Source organism: Telopea speciosissima, chromosome 8 (genome assembly GCF_018873765.1).
Source record: "Telopea speciosissima isolate NSW1024214 ecotype Mountain lineage chromosome 8, Tspe_v1, whole genome shotgun sequence".
In the NCBI taxonomy this organism is placed as follows: domain Eukaryota; kingdom Viridiplantae; phylum Streptophyta; class Magnoliopsida; order Proteales; family Proteaceae; genus Telopea; species Telopea speciosissima.
In genome coordinates this window covers 43,367,242-43,382,339 of record NC_057923.1, presented here as the reverse complement: position 1 = coordinate 43,382,339, position 15,098 = coordinate 43,367,242, and the positions used below count along the sequence as shown (strand labels likewise).

Sequence of the window (15,098 nt, the reverse complement as noted above, 5' to 3'; positions counted from 1 at the left end):
ATTCTAACTAAACGAAGTACCAGATTTTTTCAGGCTGAGCACTTGGTCACTCATGACTGAGCAGATTTAGGTCATTGGAAGGCTTGGAATTCTAATGAATGCATGAACAAGAACTTCACAAGAATAACCTTGAGCCCATGGTTATAAACACATTAAGTAATATGCCCACTATGTTAAGAGCCTTTAAGGCTAAAAAAATGTGAAAACACAGCTCCTGTAACACCTTTCTAAGTAAACAAATAAGAAACCCCTGTAAGTTCTAAAATTCCATTTTCACTATTGCTTTTGACATCTCTATGGATCTACACTGAAGCCAATCCTTGGCACAAATAAGTGCCTCCAAAGTCTCAGGTCGCAAGGAAGCCCGATAGGAATCAAGCACTGTATGTCTGACATCAAACACAGCATCAGTACCAACCGTGGATACTGGGATTGATAAAATGTCACGAGCCATCTTTGAGAGCGTAGGATACTTGAGGTTGTTCAGTTTCCACCAACTCAATATGTCAAACTCCTGTATCCTAGGTACCAGGGACTCTTCCAGGTACTGATCCAGCTCCGACTTTGATTGTTGGCTTGCAGATATCTCGGAGATGTAGACATCAAAATCCAGAAGCCCATCGCCAGCGGCAAGAAGTGCCCCTGGTGATGTCTCCCTCTTGGGGCTGCTGGAAATCCCATGATCCACATAAGTTGGCGTAAGGGGAAGTGGTTGTGCTACATAATCCAGGAAAAGTTCATGAATGCCCTCATCTACAATCTTGATGTATGTGCTAGCATCATCCCCATAGATCTTTGAGAAGCTGAACTCCACAAGCTTCATCTTGAACCGTGGATCCATAACAACAGCAACAGCTAAGACAAGGCTGCAGTCCTTCCAATATTTATCAAACTTCTCTTGCATTGGTCTGGCAAGATTGCTGATAAAGGGATCCTGGTTCACAGCTGCATGTGTGAGCTCCAAATGGATTTTCCACACCTCATGGAAGAACATATTGGCAGTTGGGTATGGTGCAGTCGATAAGATACTAGCTGCATCATATAGAAGCTTCAAGTATGTGCACAGAGTTTCAACCTGTTTCCAGTCATCCATCGAGGGGGTTTCCTTGTATTCTGGATCCGAAGTATCCAAGCAAGAAAATACTTCCTTCACCTCCAAAGCAACGACCAGCATGAGATACGTTGTGTTCCATTTTGTTTCATCATCAAGGAGTAGGGTCTTTCTGCTAGGTACCTGAAGGTGTTGTTTAAGTTCAGTAAAGATTTCTTCATGAGTCTCTGATGTCTTCACAAACTTAACACTTGAACGGACTTTGTTGACGGATTCCCTCACTGCTGCCAGTGCATCTTGTGCAAGGCTGCTTAAAACATGGGCATAGCAATGCCGTATTAATAACTGGCCATTGAGCATAAGCGGGTTTTCGATGGAGATAAAACCTCTGAGATCTCCAGTTGCTTCATCATTTGAGAAGCGTTGATCAACAGTGACAGTAAATATCTTGCTCTCCAAACTCCAATCACAAAGGAAAGACACTACAGCTTGAGTCAAGGCATTGCCAGATTCTGGATTTGGTACCATAACAACATTATAAATCAGCCGATGCAACTTCCAATCTGTGTCAATATACTGCCCCCTTACCAAAACATAGCCAAGATTTTGATTTGAAGTCCACAAGTCCAAAGCAAGGCTGATGCGTCCAGGCATTCCTCCCAGAACATTTTGAAGGCTTTGTTTCTCCCTTAAATAAATGGCCACACAATCCCCTTGGACTGTGCTGAAGCTTACCATATTGAACCGAGGTTGAAGATTATGCACAAAAGCTGCAAAGCCTGGATGTTCTACCATGTGAAGTGGGTACTCATGCGTGATGATCATCTTAGCAATCTCCTGGCGGCAGAGTTCCTGATCAAAGGGAAAAAATGGTGAACCAGGACTTGCTCTCCGTCTTTTTAGGGGAGGATCTGTAGCACTCCCAGTTTTGGAATATGGGGTCAGTTGATTCTTCTCCTGGTTACGGCGGGTTACTGGACAGGTCCCCAAGGCTATGTGTCGTTTGAGGTGGCTGGTACCTGCCAGTTTTGACCCAGTACTATATGCAAATGTCTGCTTGCACTGCATACAGCAAGCCCTGGTACAGCCATTACCCACAGGTTCAATGGTAAAGTGTTCCCATACTATGGACTTCTTCCTCCTACGCCTGTTGTTAGGCTGTGTTTCTGCAATAGCTAGCTCAGAATTATCACAATTGTCTGACATCTTGAAGACTAAACCTGTTAAAGGAAAACACACAATATTAGAAAGGTCAAGTGATTAATCCATGGTTCAAAGTACTCAGATTCATCCATGAGTATACACAGAGATACCTGGACACAATCAGAAATTCAGAGGGTTATGATTCTATTCTCTAATAAATCCACAAGGACCAAGAAATTAGCAAAATCAGAGGTTGCCAAACAATTGAATTTTCCATGTTGAATTGGGTGGATCCCATAAGAATTCCATAAAAGAGAATTCTAACCGCAAGATGGTCAAATCATCTGGCAAAAATAACTTAAGTCTGTGGATAACTCGCTTTTTTCTTCTAATGACAAGATAGTCAAATCATCTGGCAACACTAACAAAGATAGGTACACGGAAAACACCCTTTTTTCTCAAGCACCACTTCACTTGATTGAAATCAGGTTTCAGAGAAGACCTAGGGCAACACCAGGGTTTATAAGGGTTGTTCTAATTCTGTGGGCAGGATTGACAAGATGCACTCAAGGTGTGAGGGTAGTTTCATTAGCATCATACATATACAAGGTAATTGCAGATGCACAAAAAACCAATACGTCGTTGAAGCAGGGAACTGCCACTCTGGAAACTCCATCACATCATTTCCATATCAGTTGGTCACCTAGCCATGTTAACTGCCCAGTGGAATGACAACCACTTCAGTTGAGGAGGGAAAAAACATCACATTGGTATTTGATCAGTATTGCATCCATCTGATGTAAATTGCTCTCATAAAAGATGTTCACTTGGTCAACTGGAACCAATTTAAAGATCAGTAAATTAAAGATGTGGTTATACTTTGTAAGGAAACATCCTTTAGAAAAGCGGTTGTAACTTTCCATAAAGCTAAGCACCCAATGAAATTTCCCAATTGCATATTGTTCGATATATGGGCCAGAATACTGTGCGGGTATTCTGGACTTTTTCCCTTTATTATTTTGTTAGTTCCTTGCGTGTGGTTTAGTCCCACATTGCTCATGTACTTTTGATCATTCTTTCATTATAGTTATAAATACATATGTGCTTGGGATGAATTAAATCATCCAAGCATTAAGTTCTAATTCTGATCCTCTTAACATGGTATCAGAGCTGGTTGTGAATTAGAACTTTTTACCATTCTCGATCCCCCTCCTCTCTCTAATTCTCGATCTCCCTTCTCTTCTCTTCTTCCCTTTGTTTTGCTTTCCTTTTTTTCCATAGGGCAGCACTGATGAGGTGATCTGTTGATCCAGTTGCTGCCCTCCTTTTTCTTACCTCATCCCATGATATTCAGACCTGATCAATAGTTTTTTTTCCTCTTTGCTGCGACTTTTGAAGCCTTCAGCCTTCCTTGGACAGATTCCATCTCTACTATAAGGGATTTGTTCACCTGTTTGAAGCTCAGGAACTGCAACAGATTGGTATTCCAGCATCTACATCAAGTTGAAGACCCCTCAAGTTTGATTATTTTTTCACAATCTCAGGGTTTTTCAAAACCCTGACAATAATCGATCTTGGGGTTCCACCTGTCCGATGATTCTGATTTTTTGAGGAGTGATTCTCCCCTATTCAAGGCATCTTCGACAGCAACTTCAGCCCCTTCTACTCACTGTTTGGGCATCTTCTCCTCTTATCGATTTCAGCACTTTTAGGGTTTTGTTCAAAACCCTGAAAAAAATCGATCTCAAGGTTTTACTTATCTATTGTTGCTGATTTTTGGAGGCATTCATTCCTTCATTACTAGAAGGTTCTCATCCTTTTTTCAGCCCTTAACTTGAAGGTTTTGTTGGGTTTCTCTTCACTACAGCCCCATTCTGCGATTTGGGGTTCTCTCCTGTCTTCATGGGTGACTCTGTGGATTCGACTGCTACCTCTGTTGGTGATGGAAACAGCAAACCAGATTATCGTACTTTTTCCCCAAATCCAATCAAGTTGGATGGCACTAATTACCTGCTTTGGTCTAGGTCTGCCTCCTTTGCCATTGCTGGCCGTGGCCTTACTGGTCATATTAGGGGAACCACTACTATGCCTACTGAGGTTGGAGCTGCTCAGGACAAGTGGCTTGCCAACAATGGAGTTCTTATGTCCTACCTGATCGGTTCTATGACTACAGATCTGCAGCATAATTTTCTTCTCCTTGACACAGCCTCGAAAATTTGGGCTGCTTGCAAGGAGACTTATGGACAGCTTGACAATGATGCCCAAGTATATGAACTCAAGAAGAAGGTCCTTCACACTACTCAGGGAGAGTTGACAATCTCCAAATACTATGCTACCTTGCGCAGCCTTTGGCAGCAACTGGACCATTTTTTTGACTTTCACCAGACTACAACTGCCAATATTACTTCTTATAAGCAACATGTGGACAAGATTAGAGTTTATGATTTTTTGGCAGGATTAAATGTGGAGTATGATCAGATTCGGGTTCAAGTGTTGGGTCACAAGCCTTTTCCCACACTTGAACAGTCCTATGCCTTGGTCTCCTCTGAAGAAAACTGTAGGGCTGCCCTGTTGCACCCTCCTATTACTGACATGTCAGCTTTACAAGCTACTGCCCCTGCCACTCCTGCACCTAGTGGCACTGCTTCTCTTGGGGATTCAACTACAGGGTCTATTGTCTGTGAATACTGTCACAAACCTTACCACACCAAGGAGAAGTGCTGGAAACTTCATGGGAAACCGGCTGACTTTGAGGCAAAGAGGGCTGCCAAGGCCCATCAGACTGAGACTGTTACTGCAGCCCCTGCTACTGACCCTGGTCTATCCTAGGATGATCTACAGGCACTCCTACGTATGCTGAGGTCTTCCGCTGCTGCTGCCTCTACTACATCAGCTACTGCCAATTCTTCTGCTCCTTCAGGTTCACACTTTGCCCAGTCAGGTATTCCTTTTGGAGGTCATTGTGCTTCTGTAGCTTCACATCCTTGGATCATAGACTCTGGAGCTACAGATCTTATGACCGGTTCCTCTAGCCTGTTTCACAGATATTCTCCCACTTCTGGGAAAGACAAGGTTAAAGTGGTTGATGGTTCCCTTTCTTCCATATCTGGAAAAGGACTCATCAACTGCATTTCCTCTCTTCCCTTGTCCTCTGTTTTACACATTCCTAATTTTACTACTAACCTTCTTTCCATTAGTTGTATTACCCGTGATCTTAAGTGCAAAGTCACTTTCTTTCTTTCTCATTGTGTGTTTCAGGATCTGGACTCTGGGAAGACGATTGGATTGGGTAAAGTGCACGGTGGGCTGTACCTGCTTGATGACGATCGCTTCTCTCCACCACCATTACCTTCTTCGCTACACCAGAACTCCATGGTCTCTTCTGAACTTTACCAGTGGCACTCTAGGTTAGGTCACCCACCTTCAGGAATTTTAGCTCATTTATTTCCTAGTTTGGTCACCCTTCGTACTAAGGATGATTTTTTTTGTGAGGCTTGTGTTCTGGCCAAACAGACACGTTCAACTTATCCAATTTCAAATAAAAGGAGTTCTTGTTTTCAATTGGTGCATTCTGATGTTTGGGGCCCTAGTCGTAAACCATCTATTTCTGGTTATCGTTGGTTTGTTTCTTTCATTGATTGTCATTCTAGGAACACTTGGGTGTATCTTTTGCAAACAAAAAATCAAGTTTTTTCATGTTTTCAGCACTATCATAAAATGGTCCAAACTCAGTTCCAGGCTACTCTCAAAGTATTGAGAAGTGATAATGGAACAGAGTATACAGAATCACAATTTCAAAAATATTTGGCTGATCATGGAATTATTCATCAAACTAGTTGTGTTGATACACCTGCCCAGAATGGTGTGGTGGAAAGGAAAAATCGCCACTTGTTGGAAATGGCTAGGGCTTTGATGTTTGCGAGGAATGTCTCGTCTCAATATTGGGGGGATGCGGTTCTCACTGCAGCCTATCTCATCAATAGGCTACCCTCTCGGGTTCTTAACTCCCGCAGCCCCTCTGATATTGTACTGGGTAATTCCTCCTTTATTGTGTCTCCCAAAGTGTTTGGTTATGTGTGTTATGCTAGAGATACCAAATCTCCAGGCAAACTTGAACCTCAGGGGCTTCATTGTATTTTCTTGGGTTATTCCCCAACCCAGAAAGTTTATAAATGCTACCATCCCCCTTCCCGCCGTTCCACGGTGAGTATGGATGTTATTTTCCATGAGTCCCTTTCTTATTATTCTTCGCCACCTCTTCAGGGGGAGGGTTCTAGTGAAGATGTGTCCTTTGAGATTCCTCTACCTAAGGTTCCTCTGGCTGCTGCCCAGCCTTTCTTACCACCCACGGCTGCTGCCCGGCCTCTTTTGGATGCTTCCCATCCTACTTTGGAGACTGCCCAACACCCTCTGACTGTTCCTCCCTCACCTAATGGGATTCCTTTACAGGGAGAGACCATAGAAAATAGTGTTGTTAATGTTCCTTTCCAGGGAAAGCTGACTCCAGTCCAAAGAACTATTGGTGAATTTCAGAAGAAAATTGACAACTCCAACATAATCACCTATACAAGGGGCAGATCCAACAGAGGGCAGCTGCAACCCACTATAGCACCAGTACCCATAAAATTGCCGGTTCCAGACATGGATCCTACACCTCTTGTTAATCCCTCTTCTTCCGACCTACCTATTGCACTTCGCAAAGGTACTAGGACTTGCACTTTACATCCCATATCTCATTTTGTTTCTTATCTCTCTTTCTCCCTTTTTTCGTGCCTTTGTATCTTCTCTTTCTTCTATCTCGATTCCTAGAAATTGGCAGGAAGCATCTACAGATGGAAAGTGGAAGGTAACAATGTTGGAAGAAATGAGAACACTACACAAAAATAATACGTGGGATCTTGTGACTCTTCCTTCAGGAAAAAAATCAGTGGGATGTAAATGGGTCTTCGTGATTAAACAGAAGGCTGATGGTTAAGTGGATAGGTATAAGGCACGACTAGTTGCAAAGGGGTTCACTCAGATTTATGGAGTTGACTATCAGGAGACCTTTGCACCAGTGGCAAAGCTCAACACCGTCAGGGTGTTATTATCTTGTGCTGCAAATCTTAGGTGGGATCTTCAGCAGTTAGATGTAAAGAATGCCTTCCTCCATGGGGAGCTTGAGGAGGAGGTATATATGGACATTCCACCAGGCTTTTCTGATGACAGGATTAGGGACAGGGTCTGTAAATTGAAGCGTGCCCTTTATGGTTTAAAACAGTCACCTAGAGCCTAGTTTGGCAGATTTCATAAGATTATGATTTCAGCAGGTTACAAGCAGAGCAATGCTGATCACACTTTATTTATCAGACGGCTGGGTGACAAGGTCACTCTTCTCATAGTCTATGTGGATGATATTGTGGTCACTGGTAATGATGATGCTGCAATCAAGGATTTGAAACTTTTTCTTGGCCATGAGTTTGAGGCCAAAGATCTTGGTCCTCTAAAATATTTTCTAGGGATAGAAGTTGCTCGATCTTTTAAGGGCATCTTTCTTTCTCAAAGAAAATATGTTCTTGATCTATTGACTGAGATAGGGCTGCTGGGTTGTCATCCTTCAGATACTCCTATGGAAGCTACTACAAAACTTAGGGAGAAAGAGGGTGAGCCTGTTAACAAGGGTGGTTATCAGCGATTAGTGGGCAAACTAATCTACCTTTCCTACACACGACCAGACATAGCTGTTGCTGTAAGTTTGGTGAGCCAGTTCATGCATGATCCCTATTCCTCTCATATGGATGCGGTCCGTCGCATTTTGCGGCATTTGAAGTTTGCTCCAGGAAAGGGAATCCTTCTATCTCCCAATGGTCACCTTAAGGTTGAAGCTTATATTGATGCCGATTGGGTTAGTTCTACTGACAGGAAGTCTATCTCTAGCTATTGTTCCTTTGTAGGTGGGAACCTTGTCACATGGTGTAGCAAAAAAACAGAATGTTGTGGCAAGGTCCAGTGCTGAAGCCGAGTTTCGTGCCATGGCCCATGGCATCTGTGAACTTTTGTGGCTTAGAGGATTTTTGCAGGATATCGGTGTTGCTGTCCATCTTCCCATGATGCTTTATTGTAACAATAAAGCAGCCATTAGCATTGCTCATACCCCTGTCCAGCATGATCGCACCAAACACGTGGAGGTTGACAGACATTTCATCAAGGAGAAGCTTGACGCCGGCCTCATTTGTGTTCCCTTTGTGAAGTCTACTGATCAACTGGCTGATATATCCACTAAGGGACTGAGTGGCAAGCTGTTTCATCCTATCTTAGTCAAGTTGGGCATGCATGCTATATATGCTCCAACTTGAGGGGGAGTGTTCAATATATGGGCCAGAATAACGTGGGGGTATTCTGGACTTTTTCCCTTTATTATTTTGTTAGTTCCTTGCGTGTGGTTTAGTCCCACATTGCTCATGTACTTTTGATCATTCTTTCATTATAGTTATAAATACATATGTGCTTGGGATGAATTAAATCATCCAAGCATTAAGTTCTAATTCTGATCCTCTTAACATATCTTTGAGATTAGATCAAAAGTAGACAACAAAGTAAAAGACAAGAAATAAAGGGAAAGAACTTAAAAGCAAATGATAAATGATGAGAAAAGCCTACAACTTGTACTAACATGAGTAATACAATTCGAACTCTTACTGCTGCTACTATGACGGACATAGAACTATTGACGGAACTAATGGCTGAAACCACAACCAAAAAAAAAAAAAAAAGAAGCTACCCAATGACGATGCTCACACTACTGCAGGGTCTAGGAGGGGCAAATGTATGCAGCCTTACCCACTGCTTCACAGGAGAGGCTGTTTCCAAGTTTTGAATCGCAACCAACAGGTTGCAGTAGCGCAACTTAACCATTGCACCAAGGCTCGCTCACTATAGTAGCTGAAACCAAAGAAAAATGGAAATTCCAATCACACAGCATGACAACATGAGCATATATTGGTCACGGCATCTAGGTGACCCAAGGCGTTGGAGGGGGCTGGACGCAAGGCAACCAAGGCTCCTGAATGCCTTGACCACAATGAGCATGAGTATCTTTTTTCTTCTCTTTTTTTTTGGGGGGGGGATTGATGGCAATCAACGGAATAGGAGTGGTAGCATACAGCTAAAATCAAATGGTGCATCTAATAGCAAGACAATCCAACAGAGATTTCAAGCATGCAGCAAGCTCAGAATATGAAGGACAAGGACAAGGCTTCAAAAGAACATCCAGTAATCTAATAAAAGCAATTTGAAAGAACAGGAGGCATATCAAACAAAAACAAACAAGCTTCTACTTCTGGTCCTAGGTACAATAGGATCTCGGAAAAACTCTCCTGAATTAAGCACTTCAATTGGTAGATGCACCTAACTCTTAATAGGTATACAAATGCCAAAGTTATGAAAGGTCTGCATAACCACAAGTCATTGTGAACTTCCTCATAGCCACACACGTGAAACTCTAATTCTTGGAGTTAGCCTAAGCATGCTGACAGGGGGTTTTGGGCATGCAACACAAGATCTTCAATCTAGGAATAAAATCCAGGATTCAATATCGCAGATGTTAAAACTGCTTATTCCAAAAGTTTGTGTTGTTAAGGGCGGGCCACAATAATGTCTATCAACACCCTCCTGCAAGTACAAGCCCACACACACACGCACACGGCTCTGCATGTGACATCATCACATGGTGGTGCCATCACATGGCACCGATGGTACAAGGCGAAGGGGCACAATAACACACAACACAAATCCATTGCACATACCAGGGATTGAACACCCGACTTCCTGACACAGATACCATGTTACAACCACTTAGCTTAAAAGCTCAAGCTGTTCAGTAAGGGCATAACAATGTACATAAACACCAGATACAGATCGTGTTTGATGTGTTGTATCTTGGATTGTGATTTCAGGGATTAGGATTCGGCGTTGTTGTTTGGCTGCTCTGTTTCTGGTTTTGTTACTTGAGAACCATCTCTTCTTAACTACTACTATCCATCAACAATGGATTACAACAAGATTGGCCTGTGTATCATAAAACCTACTGCAATAATGAGTCTCATTGGTTGTATTTGGTTGTTTTATGGTGCCTAGTTTTCCACTGATGCAAGTATTTGGTCACATCCTTTGCGCTTGTTTTTTTATTTTCGGGTAAGGGGGGTGGGGGGGGGGGGGAGAGCGAGCAAGTCGGCAGATATATTACATTATTACTAAGCTGAGAAAATGAAATGCTTAGCATTATTAGACTTAGATAGATATGGTAGGCTTTTGACATGTTTTATAGCCATTTAAAAGGACATAAGATCCTACTCTCCTGAACATAATGTTGGGTTTTGGCTGTGTAAAATTCATACCTCTGTACGTCAGATCAGGCTCAAGCTAACTTGCCCAGCTGCCTGATGTCCACTTCTCATCATAGTTTCTATAGTTACATTCTTATCATTAAACTGCTGTTAGTCATACAAGGTCATTAAACTGGTCCAAAAAGATTGCAGAAAAGAAAAGGAACCACAAGGCCACAAGGAGGGTGAGTAAAGGAAATAAAACTGATTTTTCAGCACATATCATGTTTTTGGGAAGGATTTTCATTTCCTCATAAATCTGTCAGGAAAGCTAACAATCAAATTGAATTTGTTCAGAAGGGGATTTTCTGTCCAAAAAAAAAATAGTTGTGGTAAAAAAAAATGAATTATTGAAGAAAAACTATTAAACTTCATTTTCCCATTTGTCCAACCATATAAAATGAACCAAACATAAAAAAATGAAACAACTACAATAACTAGAAGTAATGGAACTAACCACATAATATCATTCTGCATTCAAGCTTAAGGTAACAAAACCACATAATAGAGGGATATCCCCCCCCCCCCCAATTAAAATCTAGTAGTATTAATAACAAATATTTTGCTAGAATTTGTGAATGGGATCAGGCTAGTCACTACACAATTCAGCTGCGAAGTCATGGTTCTAATAATTGCTTGTACCAAGTTTACCTCACACCGTTTGCTTATGGCCCAGGCCCTCTCTTAAATAAATGGGTCAAGCCTAGATGACTTCCATGTTTATCTCTATCAGATAACCAATACACTGAAATTCATAGTGAAAATCTATAAGCAGCAACTCCAGGAATCCTTTTTGGGTTTGATGTAAACTGGAAAAGTACCTGAAAAGCATCAATATCCACTGTGATATAAATGAGGCCCAGGCCACTCAACGTGGGCTGGGCCTGAGAGTACAGCCCATATATCTCTGACATTGGGTAGACCGGTTCAAACTTGGAACAGCTCAACGTGGTTGATCCGGGTAGACCATCAGAAGCCCTTGGAGGACATGAAGCCCACTGACAAAGCCCAAACCTGCGTAGATCAGGTTTTGATGAGGGCTTCAGCGGATCATCATTACTTTACTTGTATGGGCTAAAATCATGAAAAGAAACCATCGACGAGCTCATCTAGTGTTGGATCTCACTCGGGCTTTCTACGAATTTCAATTATACTCGCATAAAAATTAAACTGAACCAATTTCAAATCAAAGAAACGCACCCCCTTTCCCTCTCCCAAAGTTATTAACAGTTTCTAGCAATTAGGGTTACCAAGATCCGATCATTCAACCAATATACCATGAGAGGCGCAATAATCCTCGCTTTCCAGATGAATTTAGTGAATACTATTCAACAAAATCAGATCAAATAAACAAACACAAAAACAGATTGAAATCAAATCCAACCAAGATAATCAATAAGACGAACAAAACGAACAGACAATTCATGTTCTTAAAATGAACCGTAAAATCATATCATAACAACTCCGTAAACGGGATGAAAAAAATAAACAGAGAGAGATGCAGCTAGAGTTCTCACTTTCACCGAAGTTTCGATCGGCCAGTAGTAAGAAAAGCTCAGAAGTCGAGATTCGGAGTTCTCCGGCAAACGAGATCTAGGGTTTTGCAGAAGCAGAGATGGTGAGAGAGAAAGAGAGAGAGAGAGAGAGAGAGAGAGGGAGTTAAATGGGCTTGAGCCTAGAAACCTAATTGGACCCGAAGCTGTGGCTATGATAATGGAAAGAGTTGAAGAAAAAACTTATTTGGATTTGGACTTGAGGTCCATCATAATTTATATTCGTAATGGATCTGAAAAACCCACCTCTATGGCACCGTACATGTAGCCCACCAACTCTAGTTCAACGATGATCAAATTTATGGGTAGGGGTCCACCTATTTGACTCCGTTATATTACCAGCCCAAAGATATCCAATCTTATTAAAATCATTAGCAATGACTGGTCCAGCCAGGGTTACAAAAATCGGGAGTGAATCGCCGATTTAGATCAGAATCAATGGATATTAATCCCGATTTCCATTGTTCTCAATTGTTATTGCCCGAATTGGAATTAGATCAATCTTGAATCGGACTGATTCATGTGTCGATTCTCAATTCTTGAGCCGATTCTATTTTCACCACAAAATAACTTAGAACCAGTTAAATTGGATCAATTCAGGTTGATACGGATCAAAATCGGCTCTATACGATTCTATCCCTGTTACAATTTTAAACACCTTGATGCCAAGATATTCTACCCATGTACCCATCATGGTTTGAGGAATTGATATCGAATCGGTCAATTCATATTAGTATTGATGGAGACCGATGCCAATTCCTGACCAATCCATATTGGTGGCTCGGTAGAGAACATGGGTAAAGATGTAAAAAAGAAATCCAATTTTTTAAAGAATAAATGGGTAAATCTGTTTAATTGAGACCGGTACGGACAGATCTGGATCGGTAACGGTCTACCAAAACCCTAGTACCCATCCCTCTCCCACTTTTTTTTTTTTAATTTCTTTTTTCTTTTTCTCATGTTTTTCCCCACTTTGAAAGGGATAGATTAGGTGGACTGGGCCTGACCAGAGAAAGTTACTGATATTTCCTCCAATCAGAGTGTCCAAAACTATGGGTCCCAATTCCACGCAAGGAATTGGACCTTTTGTTTGGATGGCAAACAATGGAGGATAACTAGACTTTAGATTAGTGATCTCTGTTTCATATGATTGGAATCTTCTGCTCAATCAGATGTAATTAATTGGCAAAATGTTTGCTGGCTGGGGCGCAGGCTGCACCCAGACACATGGGGTGGACGAGATGATCCCCCTCAATGGTGGTAATGCCACCCCATGTTCCTATGCTGCGACACAGAGAACATCCACCCTTTTATATGAAGATTTCTATAATAGACTTGGGTGTTGGGTGTTGGGTCTATGGATCTACTCTAATGGCTTTGGCATTTAGTGGGACCAATGAAACAAGATATAAAAAACAAGTAAGAGCAAAATATAGTCACACCGTCAACTATGGCCCGTTTTCATGTACACCTCCTCATCTTTAAAACCTTCTGAGTCAGTCCATCGAGTTAACTCATCATTACCTAACTAACAGAAAACATAAAGTTACAAACATACTCTCTATACTTTAATACATTAAAAAAAGGACCAAGCTACCCTAAGTCCTCCCACTCTTCCAATTACCCCATTTCCCAAATCTCTCGGGAACCTCCTCACCGCTGCTTTCTCCTCGACCCCCCACCCTTCATCTCCAGTTGCCGTCTCCTCGACACTCCATCCTTGCATCTCTAGTCACCGCTTCTACTCCTCCGGTAAGGTCTCTCTCCCTTGCATCTCCAATTGTCGCTGCTACTCCTTCGGTAAGCTCTCTCTCTCTCTCTCTCTGTTCAATCTCTTCTCAGATCCTTCTCTCTATGAAATCCCTAAATTAATTTGGGGATTTCCCTCTCTGAAATTCTCGAATTGAGATTGTTTATTTCTTATGTCACGGGGTTTCCTCTGAGTTTATTACTGTCTGATCAATCAGCCAGCAACCCCACCATTGGGTTTGTAAAAGCTCTGTTTATTTCAAAGTTGTACCAATAAGTTCATATATATTGATCCTGGAGGCTCCCTTGCCTTGTTCAATGCAAGATAACTTATTTCACTTTGCATATCCATCATGGGGGACATTTTTCTAGGATCCTTCCTCAATCTTATGTTGGAGGGGATGTCTGTATTTCTAGAAATATAGATCCTGACTTCAGGTCATATTTTGAGATGGTTGACATTATTGTTGAGCTTGGGCTTCGTAAGACATTCAACATGTGTCATTTACTTCCTCACATGTTGTTTAAGGATGGACTGAGATTTATGACTAGTGATAGGGATGTGTTGGATATGTTTGCAATGCATGAAGGTAGGCTCCATATTGCATTGTATGTTGTTAACTTAGAAGATGATGCAATTGGTCGAAGGGATGAGGATGTTGCTATTGATGAAGGCCTAATACTTGTTGGAGAAGTAGGTTCACATAGTATGGTTGATGTTGATGGATTTTCAGACTTAGTTGAGGGAGTTAATCTCAATGATGGTTTTGGTGATGCTATAGATGATGTAGGTGAGAAAAGTGACGGTGGTAATGAATTCAAAGTTTTTGATGACAATGAAGGTGGTCATGATAATAAGGGTGACAATGATGATGAATCATTAGAGTACTGTGATAGTGATGAGCCAAATAGCCTTTCTAACTCATTTGATGATGATAGTCCTAAATATCCTGAGTTTTTTTAGAGGAATTTGGAGAACCCTATCTTGAAACTTGGTATGAAGTTGCATTTGTTAAAGTGTTTAGGGCTTCACTTAGGGAGCATGCAATTCGGAATGAAACAAAAAATGAGAGTACTAGGGTCACTTTTATGTGCAAGAATGAATGTGGTTGGCGAATACATGCTTCTCTAATGTGTAGTGACGAGACATTTCAAATAAAGAGTTACCAAGACAACCACTGTCACACCTGTACCCGAAATATACCCTAATACCCCGGGTTAAATTAGACTTTACCAATG

General features: G+C 41.6%; 1 protein-coding gene across 1 annotated transcript; it reads right to left on the bottom strand.

Moving 5' to 3' along the window:
• Nucleotides 1-238: 238 nt before the first annotated feature.
• Nucleotides 239-12,136, bottom strand: LOC122671838 (zinc finger BED domain-containing protein RICESLEEPER 2-like). Its single transcript, XM_043869286.1, has 2 exons — nucleotides 12,075-12,136; nucleotides 239-2,265 (listed from the first exon to the last, which is right to left on the bottom strand). Exon 2 carries the CDS (start codon nucleotides 2,255-2,257, stop codon nucleotides 260-262), a length of 1,998 nt encoding a protein of 665 aa, XP_043725221.1. The 5' UTR covers nucleotides 2,258-2,265; nucleotides 12,075-12,136; the 3' UTR covers nucleotides 239-259.
• Nucleotides 12,137-15,098: the final 2,962 nt, after the last annotated feature.